General features: G+C 38.0%; 1 protein-coding gene across 1 annotated transcript; it reads left to right on the forward strand.

Moving 5' to 3' along the window:
• Positions 1-236: 236 nt before the first annotated feature.
• On the forward strand, positions 237-1820 carry LOC129778187 (uncharacterized). The gene is made up of 2 exons (XM_055784933.1): positions 237-1007; positions 1064-1820. Exons 1-2 carry the CDS (start codon positions 635-637, stop codon positions 1564-1566), a joined length of 876 nt encoding a protein of 291 aa, XP_055640908.1. The 5' UTR covers positions 237-634; the 3' UTR covers positions 1567-1820.
• The last annotated feature ends 23189 nt before the right edge of the window (positions 1821-25009 follow it).

Below are 25009 nucleotides of genomic sequence, written 5' to 3' on the forward strand. Positions count from 1 at the left end.
GCACCACAAGTGTCGTTCAGAAATCTTAGATCCATCACGGGCAAAAACACATCGATGCATTTGACATGACTTATATTATCGGATTGCTCGTTGAGCTTGGTGCGTTGAAACCGGAGAGTCCTACATGGTGGCTGTTATGGCGAGTCAGTGATAACAAGGAAGTTCACTTCCTAGTTTTTTTTTCTCTAGACGCCCTGTGGGGGGAGCGATGCTGTTTAGTTGATATGTCCCACACCAGCCACTCGCTTACCGGTTCATCTATTAGGGTTTTCTTCGGTCCGATGGGGTGGTTTTGGACATTGGCAACTTCCTACGCAATAATGTAGGATCCCCTTCTATCGGATGGAAGCTTTTCTTCGATGATAAGATTCGGTTGATTTTTTTTCCTCTCGCGATATAAAAGACTTTGCACCTATCGGCAATGCATTCATTTATCAATCACAATCCAGCGGTGCAAGTGCGGTAGCAGACGGTTTACGGTGGAAATTACACGTGGTGCGAAGTGGTGTTTATTTATAAATAAAGAAAAAAGAAAAAGTGCATCGTGAAGTTGTGGAGATTTTCTTTCACTTCCCACTAGAGCGTGCGACGAACTTGTTGCGGATAATTTAGCGCAAATTAAGCGCGAACAAAAATGAAAACAATGTTGTGGTTCATTGGTTTAGCGGCGTTAGTTCTCGGAATCGTGCGCGCGGAACCAGATCCAGCCGGATCGGATGTACGGAAGGCTCGTCACCCCGCTAGTGGACCGACAAATTATAATGCGCTTTCCACGCAAGATAGTGAGAATTTGAGTAAGTTGCAGAATCAAGTGGCTCCATCGGTGCAAATTGCTCTAAAACCAGTTGGAACAACGACAAAAACTTCAGAGGCTTCTCCGTCATACAGTATTACCTCAAATCACCCGCCAAGTTCTCATTTACCGACAACATCTACCCAGAACCTGCCTGGACAGTATTACATATCGATGACACCCCATACTCCCGGCAACCAAGTATTGGGCCCAGGTATGAATGAGTTAAATGCGTATTTCGGAATCCCTATAACCCTTTCTTCCTTCCAGCAACCACCCCGCTGATTATGCAATACATCAACCCACAGGGACAGCCCACAGGAGGTATACAGTACATCCAATTGCTACGTCCACTCATCTACCCGTACAATACCCAATACGTCCAACCAAACTACATTCAACAACACCAACCATCGGCCAGTATCAACCAGCACCCGCACCTGCACCACCCACATTCACTGCCCCACTATTCCGCTGTTCCGTCCCCGACTTCTCCCCCCAGCCTAGCATCCACAACCCAGTCCAGCTTCGTTCCCTTCCAGCCCTCGTCACTGCCGCACTATTCGACGGCCACAACTGCCGGTAACCATCTTCAGCCGCAGATGACATACAGTAACCCTGTCGGCCAGTACTCGAGCCCGGTACTCTCATACTACCCGTCTAGATTCTCCCTCATCAACACCCATGGAGATATGACCCTCAACACCAACGAATACATGCCATCGCCTGGTGATCACGTCTACATCAAAGGCGTCAAAACGATGAGAGCATAAGCTAGATTCGTTGTGAACTGAATTCATCCGAAGCTCTGATCTCCCAAAGTACCATCTGTAATCATCTCGTTCATTTTTATTTCGCTTCCGTGTTTCGTTATTGAGATTTCTTTATTTATAATATTTAACACAATGTTTAATTGTATTTATTTGTGATAAAAACGAAAACCAGAAAATTTTTGGAATTCTGACAAAATTACCGCGTAAACCTTTACGATATTATCCAAATTGGAATATTTATTATTGATGGAAACAAAAATGAGATATCAATTTTATATTACAGAAATTGTATCTGATATAATTGAATAAATTATACATTATAAAAATAATAAGCGTTATTTTAATTTTTATACCGAAATTACTACAAATTTGAACAAAAACATGTATATTTGCGTAAACTTAAACATTTATTTCTGTAATGAGAGAAATGGATTATGAAATAGTTATTAGTTATCAAAGAAATGTTTGATTCATATACAAGGTACAATTCAACTCTATAGACGGTAAAGATCGATAGTTAGACAGATCCGCTGACGTTAGAAATTGTTTAGAACGTTTTATAATTTCGCTATGCTTCGATACAAATTTCTGGTAAAATAAGTATTATTCACGAGGATTCAAGTAGTGCTCAAAAAACTATTGTCGGTTTTTGAATAGATGGTTAGTATTTGGCTGTAAATGTTCACTTCCATCGTTCTCCGACATTCTATCCACATGTCTCACGCGTTTCATGTAAATGTTGGGGTCGCCATAAAGTTGGGTTATTTCGTGTTTAATCTTTTTTCTCCGTATAGATTGCTCTGCCTCTGAACGTTCGAAAACGCCATGTTCCAGAGAATCCCTCCGAACATTAGCCATGATCCGTGCTCCTAGAGGACTTCTACCAGATAATGAATTTTTATAAGATACATTTAGTACGAAATTGGATTGGATTGGAAATTGTAAGCTGAGAGAAAATTGCTTCTGGGCACTTACGTAGAAAATCCGACTTGGTCGGGTACAAAAATTTGTTTGTGTCTGGTTGCCACAGTTCTAAGTTTGGGAAAAATTCTAAGAATTCTCTCTCCATGAAGAAAGCAGAAATTTCACGTGAACTCCAATTGGGAACGTCCTCTACTGTTACCTCTGCTGCAATCACATGTCTTCGAAATCTTGGAACCAGGGCCCGAAATCTTCTCAGTAGCTTCGCTTCGACAAGAACTGCCTCGGTAGTTGCCAAAGATCGCTCAGTGCTCAGTGGTTATTCTTACTGACGCGACTTATATACAAATCTATCTCTTCATTCAACTGACTTCAATTCACATTTGTACCCCCCTAGGAACGAAATTGTTACGCGCGTACGCAATCTTATTTTTACGAAAACTTGATTTCAGATGCAAAAAAATAGTTGCATCATTAATGGACGGTTTATTGTCAACCCATCGTGAACTCAAACTAACGAACATAGACAGTTATGAGGTATGCAATAAAGGTCCTTGCGTTAGTACGACAAAAAAAAATCAAGCTCACCTGTTGCGCATGTCAACCAACATTGAACTCAAACATCGATGCGTTGATGCGTGATACATGAGAGAGACAGAAAGAGAGAGAGAGAGAGAGAGAGAGAGAGAAAGAGAGAGAGAGATTGCTTATCACATTCGTGCACGTCTGGAGCGTACACTTTTTTGAATAATTTAGTAAGTAAAACTGATACATATTTTCATTGTATTCACTGTACCTCCAAATAGTGTCATTAAAAATTCTTAGTGTCTTCCGCAAAGTTATGAACTTCTATGGATTAAAAATCTTTGTAAGATATGTTGAGTTGATATAATGTAATGTAGGTAGAATTTAAATGAAAAAACTAGTTTCTCTGAAGACACACCCCTTTAGAATGTGAGGTAGGATAAGAAAAGATTTTTGGCCATCTTTTCTCAGAACGGCTCCACTTTTCAACGGGCGTCTATCTCCAAATATGACTGTTTAATCAAACGGCATTGCAAGCACTATAAATCACATCTAAAAAAAACAAGGTGTGAACATAATTCACTCCTCGTTCCATTTCAACTCAGCAATGTCAATGGTCATCACATTCACCGTCGCACTGGTCTATCATTTTACAAACGCAATGCACGTTCGGGTTAATTATCCCTGCATGACTCGAGCATCTGTCAGTGTAAGCTGAAGCTTGAAACAAATTAATTCATCGTGGAAGCTACACACCTCCAAAACCAACCTTCAAGGTTAGACAGCTTTGTTTTCGAAGAGTGAGAGTACCACAAACAATAACATCTGGGATTATGTCATATCTAGCTGTTCATGGATCAGGTCGTACGATCAAAGGCAGCTTTTCCGAATGGAGTAAACGCCTTCTAAAACGTGGTACTGACTGATACCTTCTCATTAACGCCTTTGATCACACCTTCCAATGATCATAGTTTCTCTTCCAGCGAATGTTGCGTTACGAGTAGCATAGCAGCTGTATAGAATAACCACAGGCGTTTAAACTCAAATTGAAAGGTGTTACGGTGATCGTCAAGGATGCAACTTGTTCAGATTTAGAATATTCATCTAGGGGAAATGGTGGTAAGTAGTCAATTGCTTGTTTGGAAGTATAACTATTGACTTCATGTTGTATTGTCAGTTACTTTATGTTTGAAGAGTTTCATGATTTTTGAGTCACCATGTACTTCAGTAGAACTATCGCATGTAGCGTTTCGTATGTAGTTTTGTATGCATCGTAGTTGAGGAATTTCTCATGAAATTTAATGTATTCCTCCCGATATATTCGACAAATCATTGTTTTAAACCACTTTTAACGTCTGTCTAGGTTAGATAAACATATATTTTATCTAATTATAGCATACTAGCTGACCCGGCAAACTTCGTCCCGCCCAAATTTTATTTTTCGTTATCACATTCATGTTTCCTTACTAAGCGCTGTTCATGGGTCTAATCGCAGAATTGTTCATTGATTGAAAAAAAATTACCTTTTACTATAAAATTCCTAGTACTTCTACTAAAACTCGTCATTATAATATCAGATTATTTTCAGACACAATTCTCGTTCAAGATTTCTCAAACACTTGCAAATAAAATGTTTCTCCGTTACATGGAATAAATGTTTGATACCGAAAATATGATAGAATAGAGACACCCCTAAATCAGACAATTCCTCTCTCGAGTTTTACTCTTATCAACACATTCGGCGATCCATTCATATTTATATAGATAGAAGACCATATAGGAGTGCATTTTATCACATTAGAATCCATTTCCATTTTCGAACGAAAATCAATTTCGTTATCGCAAACATTTGTGTTTCATTGGTATGGCAGCCTCCCCTTGGAGAGGAGGGAGGAGTGTCGAACCATTATAGAAATGTTTATCAATCTCTTAAACCTCTATATGCCAAATTTGATTCCATTTGCTTGATAAGTTCTCGAGTTATTCAGACCCCCCCCCTCCTGTAGAGAGAGGGAGGAGTGTCAAACCACCTCAGAAACATTTATTGCATCCTTAAACCTCCACATGCTAAATTTGGTTTCGTTTGCTTGAATAATTTTCGGGTAATGCAGAAATTTGTGTTTCATTTCTATGGCAGCCCCCCTTTAAAGAGGGGGGAGGAGTGTCTAACCACCATAGAAATATTTATTGCATCCTAAAACCTCCAAATGCTAAATTTGGTTTCGTTTGCTTGATTAATTTTGGAGTAATGCAGAAATTTGTGTTTCATTTGTATGTCCCCCCCCCTTTTGAGAGGGGGGAGGAGTGTCTAATCACCATAGAAATATTTATTGCATCCTAAAACCTCCACATGCCAAATTTGGTTTCGTTTGCTTGATTAATTTTCGAGTAATGCAGAAATTTGTGTTTCATTCGTATGGCAGCCCCCCTTTAGAGAGGGGGGAGGAGTGTCTAACCACCATAGAAACCTTTCTTGCATCCTTAAACCTCCACATGCCAAATTTTGTTTGATTTGCTTGATCAATTCTCGATTAATGCAGAAATTTGTATTTCATTTGTATAGTCTTCTGTACTGTTTCGTCGTCTGTTCCATCATCATTCACTGGCGAAAGTCTTTCAAACATTGCGAAGTTGTTCAATTGAACATTACATTTCAAATTTGAAAAGGTTTGCCGAGGATGGCAAACTTTAGTGTTTACAATAAAGTTTTTGGGGCAATTTTTGCTATTCATTGTCATCTTGAAAGTGGAATAAATGTGCAATATTCCCTTGCATACTTCCCCCCTTTTAATGACCAAATTCCCCACCGGTTGAAAATCACTGGGATAGACCGTTATCACATGCTGAACTTCAAAGGTCACTTTTGTGGCTTTGACTATGGGAAAAGAGAACACCCGAACCAAAACCAAGCCTCATTGATGCTTCAGAGCACAAACCATAAAATCGCACCAAAAGAGTCACACAAACAAGGAATTGCACAAAACGCGATCACTCAAAAACAGGTTTGCCTGTATTTATGTTTATGTAAAGTAATTCAGGATAGTATTTCAATTAGTAACAATGTTCTGGGATCGATACTTGGTGTATTGGTCAGAAACGAGACCAGTAGAATTGCATTGAGACCATACAATGCCATTTTCCGCTACTAAATTTTTAAGATCAAAAGGATGGATTTACCAGCATGTAGGATACCCTAGATATTCACTGACAATCATTGTAACATTTTCGGCGCTGAATGTGACATTTTAGGTGCTTCATGAATCCGCTAAACCAATCTCTCCCGAATGAACGATCTTTGAGATTGAACGGATGAGCAAGCTCATTTTTTCCGGCCAATTCAAATGCCTTTTCCCCAATATGTAGCGCCAAACCTAAAATAAAGCTGATTTTTCTGGTCAAGAATATTGACCATTTCCAGTTCCCTGCAGAGGTGAAAAAATGGTTCTGTGATTCTTCGGTCGACGAATTTTGCATGAATCTCTTCAGTGTTGTTCGAGCAATTACAATCACTCTCGATGCTTTGCACAAATAAAGCAACCGTTCTTGGTGGCCTGCTTTGCTCTTTCAAGCTGCTTTTTCTTCCAAAGATGTTTATCCATCTTTTTTTTTTTTGTAATCCCGCGGCATCTGGAACCCATTAAACCAAAGAAAAATTTCAAAACGTATTCACCCCACAGGAACGCGTCCATATCACCCCATATAGCATGCAAGAATTAAAATGCAATTTATTTCATTTGTTGTTATCAAACTTACAGTTTCGCTACATAAAACGGTTTCTCTTCTGTAGACGAACAGATTTTCACTGCGCAATACACGAAAAGTTTGTTTTATCAGCGGCAGAATCCTCAAAACCACGATCGTTGAACTTACATTTCCTTACAATCAAAGTTCTGTTCAAACCACCGTTTACCATCACCTGTAAAATTTTACCATTTGTTTATGTTAGGTACATACGGTTCAACAAGGAAAAGAGATGACATTATAGAAAATCCAAGTTGAGCCGTACTTTTCAAGATAAAGTGGTGGTCCAAATCACCCCCGCTTACCCTACCTACCATTTCAATAATGATTTCAACGAATTTGGAAAAAAAAAACAACGCAAAAATCTATTCAATTGAACATAATGGGCCTGATCGCGAAAATCACTTCACGGTGAAAACGATGTGAAACGCATACAAATTGCATACAATTCATTTCGTTTTCACCGTGAAGTGACATTCGTGATCAGGCCCAATATGTGCAGGTGTACATTTTAACTATACCAGGTTGGTTTATTTTTATATTTTTTTTACCAATTGGTGTGTTCTCTATTGGGCGAAGCTCCGGCGCGTTGGGCGGGTTCATTTCCTTTGGCACGAAGGTGACCCCGTTGGCTTCGTATCACTCCAACACGTCCTTTGAATAGTGGCACGAAGCGAGATCCGGCCAGAAGATGGTCGGGCCCTCGTGCTGCTTCAATAGTGGTAGTAAGCGCTTCTGTAGGCACTCCTTAAGGTAAAACTGCCCGTTTACCGTGCCGGTCATCACGAAGGGGGCGCTCCGCTTTCCGAAAGAGCAGATCGCTTGCCACACCATGTACTTTTTGGCAAACTTGGATAGTTTCTGCTTGCGAATCTCCTCCGGAACGCTGAATTTGTCCTCTGCGGAGAAGAACAACAGGCCCGGCAGCTGACGAAAGTCCACTTTGACGTAGGTTTCGTCGTCCATTACCAGGCAATGCGGCTTCGTCAGCATTTCGGTGTACAGCTTCCGGGCTCGCGTCTTCCCCACCATGTTTTGCCTTTCGTCGCGGTTAGGAGCCTTCTGAACCTTGTATGTACGCAGGCCCTTCCGCTGCTTGGTCCGCTGGACGAATGAACTTGACAAATTCAGCTTATTGGCGACATCTTGGCCCGAACTTCTCGGATCACGTCTAAACTGCTTAACTACGCGCTTGTGATCTTTTTCACTGACGGAGCATCCATTTTTGCCGTTCTTCACCTTCCGGTCGATGGTTAGGTTCTCGAAGTATCGTTTTAGTACTCTGCTGACCGTGGATTGGACGATTCCCAGCATCTTACCGATGTCCCGATGTGACAACTCCGGATTCTCGAAATGAGTGCACAGGATTAATTCACGACGCTCTTTTTCGTTCGACGACATTTTTCCAAATTTACGAAAAATTGACAGTGAAGCACGGCCAACGTGATCTATACACTCTTATCTGATTATAAGCGAAAGCAGAAGATATAATTCCTAAAAATTAAATTTCTACAGCGTTTTTTCCGTGATGCAAATTGATGTGACACACCCTTTATAATCACAATATTCATTGTCACCAATTTTTACGACAGATTTTTTAAAAGGGCGTAAAACAAAATAAATTAAATAAAAATTTCTACATTACTCGGAAATCAATCAAGCAAATGAAACCAAAATAGGCATATTGAGGTTTTAGAGTATAATAAATGTTTCTATGGTGGTTAGACTCTCCACCCCCCTCTCTAAGGGTGGGCTTTCATACAAATGAATCACAAATTTCTTCATAACTCGAATACTAATCAAGCATATGGAGCCAAATTTGGCAAGGTTTTACGGGGCACGAAACGTTTCTATGGTGAATACACTCCTTCCCCCTCTTGAAGGGGGGCTGCCATACAAACGAAACACAAACTTCTGCATAATCCGAGAACTAATCAAGCACACTTTAGGATGTGAGGGTATGACACCCCTCCCTCCTCTGGAATGGAGAGGGAGTCCCATAAAAATATTACACATATTTCAACCAAAAAGATTCCAGCCAAACATGACAATTGCAAAATTACGGAAAACTCTGAAGGGAAAAGGGAAAATTCGGAAAATTAAATTCCCATATGTTCTACAATTACATAGTGACAAGTGCTGTTAGTCCATTCGATGCTAGCGAAATTGATCTTTGTTCGAAGCTGGAAATGGATTTTAATGTGATGAAACGCACTCCTATATCTTCTTCTATCTATACCAAAAAAGGATCGCCGGATGTGTTGATAAGAGCAGAACTCGAGGAAGGAATTATCCGATTTAGGGCTGTCTTTATTCTATCATATTTTCTGTATCAAACATTTATTCCATGTAACGGAGAAACATGTTATTTGCAAGTTGTTGATAAATCTTGAACGAGAATTGTGTCTGAACATAATCTGATATCATAATAATGAGTTTTGGTATGAGCTAGGATTTTTTTTAGTAAAAGGTAGAATTCAACGGGGTCGATTAAAAGATCAATCAATGAACAGTACTGCGATTGGACTCATGAACTTGCGCTCAGTAAGAAAACGTGTTTGAAGGTATTGATAACAAAAAACAAATTTTAGGCGGGACGAAGTTTGGGTCAGCTAGTTGTTATTAAAAACCCCTTCCAATTAAAAAAAGATTGACGTACAGTGGTGCCGTGGTAGACTAGCGAGTTGGAGATATGGATTTTTGATATTTTTTTTTAAATTTCAATACTTTGTGAAATCGTAATCTTGAGGATAAGTCACATATAAAATGGAATCTACATGCGATTCTATATGAAAAAAAAAATATATTAGGCTGTCAAAAAAGTCCTGCGGTATTTCCGCGAGGTGTCGTTGTAAGCGCGTAGTTCTAGTTGTATTCATTGTATCGAGTCATACTATAGCTTGTTGGAAAGGTATTTTTGCGCGCTATAATATAGTTCTTGACAGTGTTTTGTTTGGTTAAGTCGTTCGTGAGTTATAGTGTCGCAAATATGGAGCAAAATAAAGAGAAAATCCGACATATTTTACAGTACTACTATGACAAAGGCAAAAATGCATCTCAAGCTGCCAATAAAATTTGTGCAGTTTATGGACCCGATATAGTTTCCATTTCCACCGCACAACGATGGTTTCAACGTTTTCGTTCTGGTGTAGAGGTCGTCGAAGATGCGCCACGCTCCGGAAGGCCTGTCGTCGAAAATTGCGACAAAATCGCTGAATTAGCCGAGAAAGACCGGCATAGTAGCAGCCGTAGCATCGTCCAAGAGCTGGGGATAAGTCATCAAACCGTTATTAACCATTTGAAGAAGCTTGGATTCACAAAGAAGCTCGATGTATGGGTGCCACACACGTTGACGCAAAAAACATCTTTGACCGTATCGACGCATGTGAATCGCTGCTGAATCGCAACAAAATCGACCCGTTTCTGAAGCGGATGGTGACTGGCGATGAAAAGTGGGTCACTTACGACAACGTGAAGCGCAAACGGTCGTGGTCGAAGCCCTCATCAACGGCCAGGAAGGTTCTGCTGTGTGTTTGGTGGGATTGTCAAGGAATAATCTATTATGAGATGCTTCCCTATGGCCAAACGCTCAATTCGGACCTGTACTGCCAACAACTGGTCCGCTTGAAGGTAGCACTCATGAAGAAGAGGCCATCTTTGATAAACAGAGGCCGCATTGTCTTCCATCATGACAACGCCAGGCCACACACTTCTTTGGTGACGCGCCAAAAGCTCCGGGAGCTCGGATGGGAGGTTCTTTTGCATCCGCCGTATAGTCCGAACTTTGCACCAAGTGACTACCACCTGTTTTTGTCCATGGCCAACGAGATAGGTAGTCAGAAGTTAGCCACAAAAGAGGCCTGTGAAAATTGGCTATCCGAGTTTTTTGACAATAAGGAAGCGAGATTCTATAACAGGGGTATTATGAAGTTGGCATTTCGTAGGGAACAAGTCATCGAACAAAACGGCGCATATTTGACTTAAAACAGATGATTGTAACTAATTTGATGAACAAATGAAAATTCAAAAAAATACCGCAGAACTTTTTTGACAGCCTAATATATCGTTTTTCCTAGGACTAACCGTTATTGAAATATAAACAATTTAATATAGAGCAATTCCACCCCAAATCAACCGAAAACCGGTAAATTATGACGTGACCCTCTCCGATTTTTTGAAACTTGGTACAAATGATGAAAACTAGTGATGTAGGTGTGAAGTTTATCCGTAAGTCGAAGTATCCGATTAAGGTTATGTTATAGATGGTCATCAGTGAGCGTGAATAAGCGGAGCGGTCAGCTCATCATCTTCACATTATGCTAATGCAATCTTAGTGGATTTGCGCCAACGCGGTATCGAATTCATCCCAAAAGAGTATAATCCTATGAATGACCCACAGCTGTACCCTATTGGAACTTTCTGGGCAGATTTGAAGCGGATAGTATATCATAACGGTTATCGAGCTAAAAACAACGACTGTTTGATCAACAAAATCAAGTAGAAACTCAAAACTATTGAAACATTTGGAATTCAGGAAGCTATGGGGCAAGTGTCTGGAAATCAGCACGATGTGGTGCGAATTACATCACAGTTCTTCTTCTTCTTCTTCTTCTTCAATGGCACTAACGTTCCTAGAGGAACTTCGCCGTCTCAACGTAGTATTACTTGCGTCATTTTTATTAGTAATTAGTTGAGATTTCTATGCCAATTAACACGCCTTGAATGCATTCTGAGTGGCAAGCTCTAGAATACGCGTGATCACAGTGCAAGTCGGAGGAAATTTCTTTGACGAAAAAATCCCCCGACCAGAACGGGAATCGAACCCGAACACCCGGCATGTTAGTTATGACGCTAACCACTCGGCCAAGGGAGCACTGTTACATTACATGAATAACAAGTTCAGAAAAATACGTTATGCAATTTTTTTATTTCAAATTGAAATTTTGTTCGATTTTTTTTTCTCATATGTTATTTGAGCACCACATGAACTGAAAAATAATCATTTAATAAAGCATATCGATTTTTGCGATATGCATCTCAAACGCAATGAATTTAATCCTCTTTTTAAGCGAATGATTACTGGTGATGGAAAATGTTTTGTTTACAATAATGTCAATCGAAAACGATCATGGTTCAAACCACCTCGAAGCTGATATTAACCAAAAGAACATTTTGCATTCAATTTGGTGTGATTGGAAAGGAGTAGGGAGATGTGGGTTAGACGGACAGTGGGGGTAATATGGCCAGGTGGTCGATTTGTATAGTTACATTATGAATTTCAAATTTCTGTTAATGAGAATCCCTTCTACATGTTACCCTATAATATTGAGGCCACCCTATGAGAATGAACACTGACCAAAAGTGAAAAGGGAAACAAGAATCGAAAAGCCTATATGATTCCGCGTGTGGATGTAATTTTGAGTGGTTTAATTTAAAGAAATTCAATTCGCTGATGGTTATATTTCGGTTTGTAAGTTATCAGAGAAGCAATATCAGGTATGTAAGGAAAAGTAAATTTTTTTTTGATTGGAAAATTTAAATAATTGAAATAGCTGTACTGGTGGGGTAAAACGGACAGTTGCTAGTGGGAGTGAGATGGACCGTGATAAGTCTTTTCATTCTATTCCTAAGAAATGCCCTGCGTCTAAAGGGTGTGTCACATCAAATTGCATCACTGAAAAAACGCTGTAGAAATTCGCCCAGTAGACCGATCCTTTTGAAAGTTTTAGACAGTAAAATGAAAACTATTAAAAAACTTTTGGCATTTTCTTTTTATTCATACTTCGAGTCCAAGCCCGTATGCTCGCACCTTCCTCTTTACCCCGTCCATAAGGTTCTGTACAACGTCAGGCTGTAGTTTTTTTTGAACAGAAATCCATTTTCTCTTGAAGCCCGCCTCCGATTTGACAACTTTTGGGTTCTTCTGGAGGGCCTGCTTCATAATCGTCCAATATTTCTCTATTGGGCGAAGCTCCGGCGCGTTGGGCGGGTTCATTTCCTTTGGCACGAAGGTGACCCCATTGGCTTCGTACCACTCCAACACGTCCTTTGAATAGGGGCACGAAGCGAGATTCGACCAGAAGATGGTCGGGCCCTCGTGCTGCTTCAATAGTGGTAGTAAGCGCTTCTGTAGGCACTCCTTAAGGTAAACCTGCCCGTTTACCGTGCCGGTCGTCACGATGGGGGCGCTCCGCTTTCCGCAAGAGCAGATCGCTTGCCACACCATGTACTTTTTGGCAAACTTGGATAGTTTCTGCTTGCGAATCTCCTCCGGAACGCTGAATTTGTCCTCTGCGGAGAAGAACAACAGGCCCGGCAGCTGACGAAAGTCCACTTTGACGTAGGTTTCGTCGTCCATTACCAGGCAATGCGGCTTCGTCAGCATTTCGGTGTACAGCTTCCGGGCTCGCGTCTTCCCCACCATGTTTTGCCTTTCGTCGCGGTTAGGAGCCTTCTGAACCTTGTATGTACGCAGGCCCTCCCGCTGCTTGGTCCGCTGGACGAATGAACTTGACAAATTCAGCTTATTGGCGACATCCCGGACCGAACTCCTCGGATCACGTCTAAACTGCTTAGCTACGCGCTTGTGATCTTTTTCACTGACGGAGCATCCATTTTTGCTGTTCTTCACCTTCCGGTCGATGGTTAGGTTCTCGAAGTATCGTTTTAGTACTCTGCTGACCGTGGATTGGACGATTCCCAGCATCTTACCGATGTCCCGATGTGACAACTCCGGATTCTCGAAATGAGTGCACAGGATTAATTCACGACGCTCTTTTTCGTTCGACGACATTTTTCCAAATTTACGAAAAATTGACAGTGAAGCATGGCCAACGTGATCTATACACTCTTATCTGATTATAAGCGAAAGGTGTAGATATAATTCCTAAAAATTAAATTTCTACAGCGTTTTTTCCGTGATGCAATTTGATGTGACACACCCTTTATAAACGGAAATCAAATCGCCTATGGTGGACTGTCTAGAAGTTGACCGGAACCAAAAGCAAATAGTTGAGGGTCTGTTAATTTTTACTGCTGGAAAGCACAATATAACTAGGTGGATTAATTCGATTTTTTCATCATTTAACGGACATTCGTGATGAGTTCAGATCTTGGTTGAATAAAATTATTCTTCTCACGAGCGATAAACTTGTACGCTTCGTATATTACAAACCTGTCTATATTATCCGCATCGAAGTTCTTGGTCAGTTTTAATTTCATTGAAAAAACATTGTTAAACACTTTTTTTTTTGGCCTGATTCTCGAATACACTACGAATACACTTCACTAAATTTATCATTATAATATCAAATTATCTTCAGATGAATCTTTTGTATGAGATTATTATATCACATGAAGAAAACAAAGTTTTCCACTCACATTGAATACCAGTTTGATACGAAGAAGTTAATTTTCATTAATGATTTTTTATTTGAAAAGTGCTCATTCTGCCTGAGAACTCATTATTATCTTCGACACTTCATAAACTCGTAAAACGTAGTTCAATGACGTGCCGTTTATTTCGTTTCCACCGTGAAGTGTATTCGAGAATCAGGCCCTTTGTAAAACATTCGGCCGATTATTCTAAAAAACAGTATATTAAATTGTAAGAAACTGCATTCATGTTTTGGAAAAACATGAGTTTCCAAAGATACAATAGAAGTTCTTCTTAAGATTTCGCTGCTACCCCCACTTCCCATAGTGTTTTTTAGCTGCTTCCAAAGAATCAAACGATCAATACGGAAGTCCACTGGCGGCAACTGGACAAACTGTATGCAGCGATTATCGAAAAACGTCTAGAATTAGTCAATCATAAGGGTGTCGTCTACCACCAGGTCACTCGCCAAAACTTAACATCAATATATAGTTTGTTTTGATGAGCAGACCGTCAGCAATCGAAATTACTCAGTTTTGTAATTTTTCGCCATCTAAAAGAACATTTGGGGTCTCCGTAGCCACATTGGTCACGCGTTCGCTTAGTAAGCGATCGATCGAACTTTGTCAAAAGACATCGCTTGGTCGAAATAGCCATACATAAAATCGTGGTTGGAATCATGATGAAGGTCGAGGTAACTTTCAACGGCTTCTGACACCATTGGTATAAAACGTGTTGAGAAGTACCTGTGTAAATCTGGATGCAACAGAAATAAAAATACCGAGCCGCTCAATTTGGATTCCTTAAGTTTTTATTTCTGCAAAAATTTATCGAGAACGTTTATCTCATGATTCCGGATTCTTAGTGACTAGGTTAAAAGCTTAAAGCTAAAGATAAAGCTCGGTCGCATAAACGGAACACAACCCGAGGCCAATTTTGCCATCCATGATTCTGTTTATATATATTGTCAATAATATGAGTTGATGTGTAGATCACCATTATGATCCAAACACAAGAGTACGATTTGTTTCCCATATGCTTTGTATAATATTAATTATTTCCTATATCGATACTTCCTTCCTTTTGAGCACCACCGTTTGATTTCGCAACATAATTGTTTCTCACGATGGACGATCACCTTTTGCCTTGTTGGAACCGATTTCATTAGTTACACCCGCGGGAGATTAAAACCGTTCCATCGTTGATCAATCCAAGCCGCGTAGCACATGTTGCTCTCTTTCATTTATGTTTCTTAGCATCCGATCATGTGCAATATGTTCCAATTTCCATCATTGCATTGCTTAGGTCGATATTAGTTTGTCGAGGGAGTGTTCCTGATGTAAACATACAAAATACACCACTTCCAATCGATGTGGTAAGCTGTGAACCATTTGTATATCCGCACAAAGTAATTAACACGATTTCCCAGGTTCGCTGTGCGTCGATATATGCATCGAGCTTGCAGACAACCGTTATCGGCTTTGAACAATCTAAATCAGTACCTCAAACTAGCTGGTAGTTGAGTTAGTTTAATTTCGCCAAGCATCGAGTGTTTGCGTAATGAAACTAAAAACATTGTCGGCTGGGCGATTTGTTTTTTTTATTCTGTTCGTTATTTACACCAGGACGCTAAACGCACGCAATTCCATTTCCTGAAAAAAACACCAAGAGCACTTTCTTGACCAAGTTATTTGCTCGTATCGCGATTGCATAAGAACTGGCCGAACACTAACAGCAGCACTCACCCTAAATACGATCAAAATTGGAAACCTTTTCCAGTGAGATTGTTTGTGGGTTCACTGCTGATTACATGCCGTCTTATATCATATTCTTCCCGTCAACACTCTCTCACGTATCTTTGTTGACTGGTTCAATTCCATTGATCCCAGCCAATACCCGACTTGGAGAGAGTCCAATTATGCTATCTTTGTTGTTGAGTTAATAAATTACTATTAAGATCTTGGTCATCGGACAGTGTAAAGACACGATCAACCGACTTCAGGAGATAGGCATCATGGTGCAGGAGCAAGGCTCGTGCCGGCAGTTAAGATAACTTCTGCACAGCTGAGTGTTTGTTCAGTCACGAATCATGCCTCTTCGCACGTCTGACGGGAGGGTGGCAGCATAACAAATAGAATAGATAGATTGGTGTGGCATTGATTGACGAATTGCCACTACCAATCCGTGTGGCACATTTTGGAGTAGACTGCGAAATGAATTATCGATGCTTCCCTTAATTTTAATAACAATTTTGAACTACTGAATGCAGTGGCATATGCTTGAATTAACTATAATTCAATTCATTATGCAATGAATGTAGACTATATCCTTCAACCAAGAATCTAAATTATTGTTTTTGATTTATATCAAAGATAAATATTCAAAATGGAAATTATAATTATTATAAATGAAATTGGCCAAGGAAATTTAATTGAAAAAAAACGGCATGACCCATTTGTGAATATTTTAAGGAATACTACGTTCAAATATATTTTTCAATCAAAATAAATATTCCGTGTTCAAAGGTTAATTATGACTTTCCACATACTTTTTACGTACATTCAGTCCAGATATAGTTTTGGAGATTTACATATTTAATGTAAATAAGATTAAAAACTCGTATCGAAACTGCTGGTGCGAATCATAGCTTATAATTATTCGTTAATTCGTTTTTACGCTAATTTTTGCGTGATTGGCTGTTGCAGTATTTGGATCATAAACATTATTCACGTTTATAGGCTTGCGTTTTCGCTTGATCGAAATACTGTAACTGTAAAACTGTCTGACAGCGATGTTATCATTACGTGCTCAATATGAGCGCTGACGAGCCAACAAACTCCGATCCCGCACGATGTTCACTATGAATAATTCCTAATTATGCGAGTCGTCAACAACGGGCATGGTGCTCGAGGAAGACTCAGAAGTACTTGATGTTTTCAAAAACTGTTTCCAATACTTTCAAGTGAAGGCACAAATCGCATAGAATAAGAATTGCTCATTCGAGAATTTTTTTTTTCTCATTGTTTCTGAAACTCATTGAACTATGCGTTTCATTAAAACATCAAGTCATGTTTCGGTATTTCGTGAATAGAATATTCCGAAATACAGTAGAACCTCGATTATCCGCGAGCGCAAAAAGTTAAATAAGTAGGAAAAAATCCATTCACCACTAATTATGTCTTATCTTCTGGAAAAAACACAAAATAATCGTTAGATTTAAAGTCTCCGTAAACAAAGGAAAAGAAGAAGAAGAACACAAAATAACTTATTGTTTTGAAAAAATTAAAAAAAAAATCAAGCTCAATTGTTCCATGTTGATATTCTAGGCATAACTGTCCCACCATGAATTTTTAAATACGTAATCAAGCATGATTGGTTCAGTGAGGCGAACTTTTCACATTTTATCAAACAATAGTTTACTGCTTCTAAAAAACTGTGTACTGCCTGATTGAAATGCTTAAAGTTTGTGGTAGACAAAAACTGAGAAAGACTAAGAAAAACGCAATCAAAGTTTTCTAGAATATGTATATAACATACTAGCTGACCAGGCAAACGTTGTTCTGCCAAATAAATTATTTCTAGTGAATATTTTGGGTGTTAACACACTAAAACATAAACAACATAAACACCTAAACATAAAACACACTAATGTATTGTAAGTGTGTTTGGATATTTTAACGATCTTTAAAATAAATCGAATGTGACCGATGAAAAAACGAATTAAATGATTTGAACGAAATGTTATATGATGTTTCTTGGTGTATTTCATTAACGTAACTGACATGTTTGATCTCTTAAAAGTTAAACGTCAACTGAAAAAAGTGGTATATGCTTGTCGTAAAGTAGAAAAAATGAAATATAGAAAATAAATATTTTTTGCTGTCTCCTTGTTAGAAAATACGTGCATGTGATTTTCAACATAGCTTAGTTTATAACAGCTTGGTCTCGTTCATAAATTGGAAAACAGCGATACGCCAGCTAACTTCAATGGAGCTGATTAATCGGCCTGTTTGGAATCGCGTTATTTTATCGTTGTCATTCAATGGAGGAGTATTCACATCGGTAATCTAAGTTTGACACAGCCATATTGCTTCCTTTATTCATGGATGTTTTTATTACTCTTCACCGATTTGTAGAACTCAATATTCATATATGCATATGAGTGATCGGATTTTACAATTCGATCGAAATCGACTTTTACACTCTTAAATTCGTTCGCCTTGTCGCGAAATAATGGTCAAAATAAGTCATCCGTATTTGTGGTTCAATTTACTCTCTATCTGATCGGCATAATTCCGGAAATAATTCTAAATTGTTGAAATTTGAATGAAAATTATTATTCGATTTCGTTTGGATGCTAAATTTGTTTTGAATGTGTTTGAATGCTAAATTTTGCGTGTTTATTCCACCCGAAAAAAACATTACTATGGAGACCAATGTTGTTTACGTCGAATTGGCAAGGCGTGGCAAGGTTGTCACATTTGCTCAACTCGATTGGACTTGAGCTTGAACAGAATGCAAAATTGCGCTTTTTCCATTCAACAGAATACAACCAACAATATGTGGGGACGAATACGATCGAACTTCATTTTGTGTTTGAACACACGCGCAATGTCATGACAATGCATTGCGCTTTGGCCTGGCTATAACTAAAGCTGTGTCGGCGTTGCTCATGATAGTGTCTCGCAAGTGAATGTATTATTCCTCGCACCGCTTTTGTTGATTGTGTAGTAAGAATTGCAGTCGTTCAATCTCTACCTTCGCGTATATGTCGACCATAAATTGTTGGCACAGCTTACGATATCTTGAATTGGCGTTTCTTGATCATGTCAAATCACCATATGATAAACATAAAAATCCTTCGAGCGCGTCCTCTGTTTGTTTCGTCGCATGTTCGTAAATATTAAATCAAAATGAGAAATTATGTTCATAATGAATTAAGTATCTGTGACGGGGTCTCGTTGGTCTAATGTTTATGCAAGAGATTTTTCGTTAAAGAAACCCTTCTGACTTGCACTGTAGTCACGCGTATTCTTGAGCTTGCCACTCCAGAATACATTCAAGGCGTATTGTTTGTCATAGAAATCTCAACTATTTACTAATAAAAATGACGCAAGTAGTACTACGTTCAGAAGGCAAACCTTGGGAACGTTAGTGTCATTGAAGAAGAACATAGCGAGGGTCGTATGAACGGTGTGTGTCAACGATGAATTTCAGATTATTGTTTTTTTCTTCGCATTAAATTTCTAGTGTCACCGTGCTATCATGATTCCAGCAGCGCTTGTGCTTTGGATCTACACACGTGCTCTCCAGCTGATGTTTTATTAGGGTTGATGGCAATAGCGTGATTGTCATTTTGTAATCCGAGCAAATGTGATTTAAAGAATTTCGATAACTCATTGTGCTCATTCAAAAAGGCTTCCAGCTCGTCGGAGATGCTCGCTGCTTTATGATGAATTGATGTTACTTGTGTATTTGTAGATGGATGTTCAATGAAGCGGGCGTTACGCCATCAGTCATTGAACAACTTAAATAAATTCGTTCTGTTGAAAAAACGGTTAATTTATTAGAATATTTTTGACACTAAAATAATAAAATCGCCATTTAAAATAGGGAATTGGGGTTAAAATTTAAGGTTATATGTATGGTATGAAGTCAAATTTTTGAAAAAAAATATCCAGATCTTTTTTTCTGCATAGAGCCACCCTATTCGGTATTAAATGTATGGTTATCGCTACCGGTATCATATATAGTTTACAACCTATTCTCATACCTACCAAATATTTTGAGTATAATTTCATCAAAATCGGTCGAGCCGTTTCGGTAACAAACACCGTGACACGAGATTTATATATATATATAGATAACTTTGATTACGTTTTTCTCAGTTACTGATATTGGAGCATGGGACAACTAAGCGTAGAACGGCAGTGCAATTCGCCAAAAACATGCATACATCAAATATTCGAAATTTGGAAGCATATTATAATCATTTTCTCAGTAAAGAGTAATATAATCGGTTGAAATAAACTGTTTATCTCCCCTAGAATATGTGAATAGTTGTCCAAACTGATGATTTGTCGAAGATATGAGGTCGAATAAACTAAATTTCACGAGAAAATCGACGCTCACGAAACTACGGCCGAATGGCTATCGAGAGAGTGATTTCTGTTTTCATTAGTGTTGTTGACATGCGACAGCTCTACCTAAGTACAGGGTGACTCAAAAGTCATGAAAATTTTCGAGCATAAGTAGTATAACTGTATAACTATTCACTATATATGTCATATATAGTAGCCACCTTAGATATAATTTAGTATAATTATACTACCAAACACCAAGGTACCATATCCATATCACACCAACGAAATGAATGTGTTTGAGAATATATTAGACATGGTCTGCTGCTGCAAATTCAACTTTCCGAATAGGTGGAAATTATAACGTGCGATAATTATGGGATTGCTGCACCAGGGTCCAACATGTGAATTCCAATGTGACACTGGCTTACAGTTTTTCAGGCAGAAAAACATGCTATTCTAACATGTGCAAACATTTGTTTGGGTAGGAAGTACAGGAATACTAGTATCTGTATTTTCTCAGTTTGCCAAGCAGCTTTAAATGCATTGCACAATGGTCCAGGGAACGATAAACTGTCCTCCACAAAGTTGTTTCATATGATTGAGCACTCATTTTCAAATTTTCAAATAGTATGTTTAGGTGAAATAAAAAATCTAACTTTTTTATCTTTATAGATAGAGGTAAATATAGTTCGATAATGTTGCAGTCCCAGTTATTTTAAGCAACTTTGTAGACCTAATTTTTATAAAAGAATAACTGATTTAGCGATTTCTTCCTAAGCTGCATTAGGGTCACCATGAAAAAAATGGTTATGTTGCTCATATATTTCAAATTCTTCATGGAAACTTGTTATTGGACGATTTTTGGAGCTTACCAAGACAAACATTTTGCGATGCAGAACTTCAAAACAATATCTTAATCCTACTCAAAGTTATTGATATTTCCACCCAAAAATATGCCCGTTCCATTTGTTTGTCGTTCTGTCTTCGAAAAAGTTGTTACATATGATGGAGCGCTCATTTTTCATATTGTCAAAAATAGGGTAACCAAAATGTTAGGTGAAATCGAAAATCAAACTATCTAATTTTTATTGATAGAGGTAAACAAAGTTCGACAATGTTGTTGTAAACTTTTGCAGAGCAAAGCTTTTTTTTGTATCTTTTTCATCGCTTTTTTTAGTTACATTAGGCTGACCATGAAAAAATGTTTTTTCGCTCTTTGACTTTTATATTTCAAATTCTACTGTCTTTGAACGTCGTCTAATGACAGTTTTGATTTGGGATTCGAATTATAAAAGTTAGAACAAAAAAAAGTGTTTTTCATGGTGGCCCTAATATAACTTAGAACAAAAGATCTAAATCGGCTCTAATGAGATATAGAAAAAATCTTTGTTTTACAAATTTGCTTAAAATAACTAGGATTACAACATTGTTGAACTATATTAACCCCTATCTAGAAAGATGAAATAGCTAGATTTTTGTTTTCATCTAAAATGTTGATCACACTATTTTTGACATCATGAATATGAGCGCTTCATCATATGTAACAACTTTGTCGAAGACAGTTGTTGTCTAGAGAATAACTGTCGGGCTCTAGATGCAAATTCCCACTTAAACTCGTTCCCTGGACCATTGTGCTTTGAAAGCATACACATGTCAGGCATTGCTAGTTAGGGAATGTATTCTATCCTTTGAACAACTAGCTATGATTAACTATGTTTACCTATTCTGGGTGCCTGGTTACTGCGGTGTGGAATGTAACGAAAAAGCCGGCCCTTTTGTGGATTATCTACATCCTACTTGAAATCAGAGCTGAAAACCTAGAAAATGTTGATATTGAGCTTTACCAACACCAAGACAACTAAAATTATTCTTTACACCTTGTATAGAATAACATACAGCCTACTGAATAAGGTTGAGTATCGAGATGAAAAATAGAAGGTGGGAAGATTCACGGGTTTTGGTTGTGTTGAACTTTAATTGTGTTAGTAGCCAGGAAGATAGGAGGTTCACATACCAGGCATACCAGTCAGTTACTCAAATGGTACAAAATTAAATGTGTCAACGAATAACGTTGAAAGAGGATATACAGAAGCTAATTACAGATTTCCAAATCATATTTTTCACATTATGAAAAAAAAAACAGAACATATCACGAACTAAAATGTTCATTTTTTTCTTTGATTTCAGAAATAGTATTCTAATGTCTACTATGTTTGGATTCTAGAGCAACTTCATGGAAGTTTGACTTTTGTCAGCAATTGTAATTATTTTTTTCACAATTAGGGTGCTGAAAACTTCAGTCGTCTAAAACTAAGACGTAAGCGGAAAACTTTTCGTCTCTATCTAAATCATACGGAATCAATTGAATTTATTTTTCAAGTTCATTTTACATGAAGAAAACTTGCAACCTTTTTTCCCATGCACTGTCAAATGTTTATCCGTCAAAGGAACAAAAGATTGTGTGACTCTGACTTTGTTCTTTTACGTTTTTGGTCGACGTAACGAGAAGTAAAATTGAATTGAAATTAAATTTAGAACACTTCAAAAATACTGAAATTTAAGTTTCTGTTAAAATGTCACGGGCCCTTATGATTTTGAACGCTGGCATTGATTTAGGAAAAAAAACTAGTTCGTTCATTTCATTTGCTTATTTTTACTTTTAATAACAACACTTTTCCTATGAAGTAAACTATTATAAGAAAAGTAACATACATAAACAAAATCTGTGACGTCACAGATTTTGTTTATGTATGTTACTTTTTCAAGAATCAACAGACTTCGTAACATTTGCTGTTTCAATTCAGCGAAGACTGTTGATTCTTGGAAAAGGTGTTCTTATGCAGTTATGATCTGCTGAACAAAAAAAGTGAAGGAGCTTCACAATGCAAGTCGCCTTTTTTAGGGAAGATCCAAAGTCCAAGTGCGATTATCATTTATTCTCTTAGTGATGGAACGAACTATCAGCGGAATAATCTGTATTTTTATAGATTTTACAGACATTCTAAAACTGTTTGGATTTCATGCTTTAATATCACAGTACATTAATCATGATTCATCATGACTCTTCCTCACAAAAATACTCTCCCTTTCACTATCTGAAATTCTCTTCACTCATGAAGAGAATTCCGTGGCTCGCCTGTTCCAAAAAAAAATCCGAGTTTACTTTTGGTGAAATGCAAAGCTCTGCACTCTGTGCGCCGTATACGCTTGTGCTGAAATTATTCCCTACATTTGTAATTTATTTAAATATATTAAAAATATATTTGATGGATAGTTATCTTTCGCAGAACCCAAAGCGAACAAAAATGAGTGTAATTCAATTCAGAAAATATTAGAGCTTAAACCATTGACGATCATGAATTCATCCGCAACAACATGCCTCCTATTTGACCAATCATATTTTACTTTTTTCAGCTAAGTTTTTCCACTGATTAATAAGTCAAACAAAACATTTTAAACTGAAATACCCAAATGACCTCAGAACAATTTGGAAGCCAGGACTGTTTTGAGTAATATATGCCCGAAACAATACATCAAATCTCACGTAGGATCAAACTTTGGGGATTTTCAACAGCATCTGAAGAATTCACATGATATCTACGTTGGAATTAATGCTGTAGAAACAGCTACTGAACTGGATGAGAATCACATTTGTTTGTGTGCTCCAGAATATGTTTTGATGAGAGAATTGACGTAGTTCATGTAAAAAATATGCCCCGGTAACCCCCATTGCACCTCAAAAAAGCGTTGTACAGTGTATATGTTTGCTGGCGCTACGTAAATACCATCAACGCCACCGGATCAATAATAAATATACCAAAAAAATAATAATAAAGCTAAAATTATGGCTAAGAAATCTGAGACGAACCAGCCCAGGAGGCTGACAGTCTCAAAAATAAAGAATTTAAAAAAAAAATAAAATATGGCTAGAAATTGAACTTATAAAATCTATACAAATATCGATACAGGTTTTTAGGAAATGAACTGAGATAATTTTTTTTTTAGTTTAAAAATACAGATTTTATTATGGCAACCCTGTCTATTAGTGCATATATAGCAAACTGGAGTGTATTAAAAGAAGAAGAAGAAGCGATAATGTGCGAGTGCGATAATGAAAATGCGGTTTTTGGTCAAACAGGACAATTTGTTTGAATGATAAATGAATATACGAAACCACTTCCTGCTTAGAATTTAAATTGTCTCTTCACTTTATAAACTATACAAGGAAAGCGACATCATGATATCGTTGTAATCTAGTTTGATGTAATGAAGTCTAAACTCTATATTTTATTTTACTTTTTCACAATATGAACAGTTTTTAATTCATACGAACAAAAACAGCTAAATGTTAATTATCTGAATCTTGACACAGACCCGACGGGCAGAAATGCAAATCCTAGTTGAGATAACAAATCTCGTTGATAGATGAGTATTATATCAGTACAAGCATCTCACAAGTCTTCATACTTCAGATGCGCCTCAAAACGGTTATCATCGCTCCCATCAGTAATTAAGAGGGAGAGGGAACATCAACTACTGAACCATTTTAGGAAGCATAATTTCACAGATTAGACTACATGTTGTAAACATTTTTTATAAAAGTTAGTCTCGGTCATTGTACTCCTTAATTTACTTCGGTGGATTAAATTAGCTACTAGTTCGCTTCGATTCACTGCAACCGTGAAATGTTTCGAAAACATTTCGTACAAAAACCTGACACTTCTGTTTCGCACTTTCATGTATCGTAATTTTGCCTTCCCTGACTGTTTTCTAGGACGCGTTTTTGATTGCTATAGAT

The sequence above is a fragment of the Toxorhynchites rutilus genome, chromosome 3 (genome assembly GCF_029784135.1).
Source record: "Toxorhynchites rutilus septentrionalis strain SRP chromosome 3, ASM2978413v1, whole genome shotgun sequence".
Classification (NCBI taxonomy): Eukaryota; Metazoa; Arthropoda; class Insecta; order Diptera; family Culicidae; genus Toxorhynchites; species Toxorhynchites rutilus.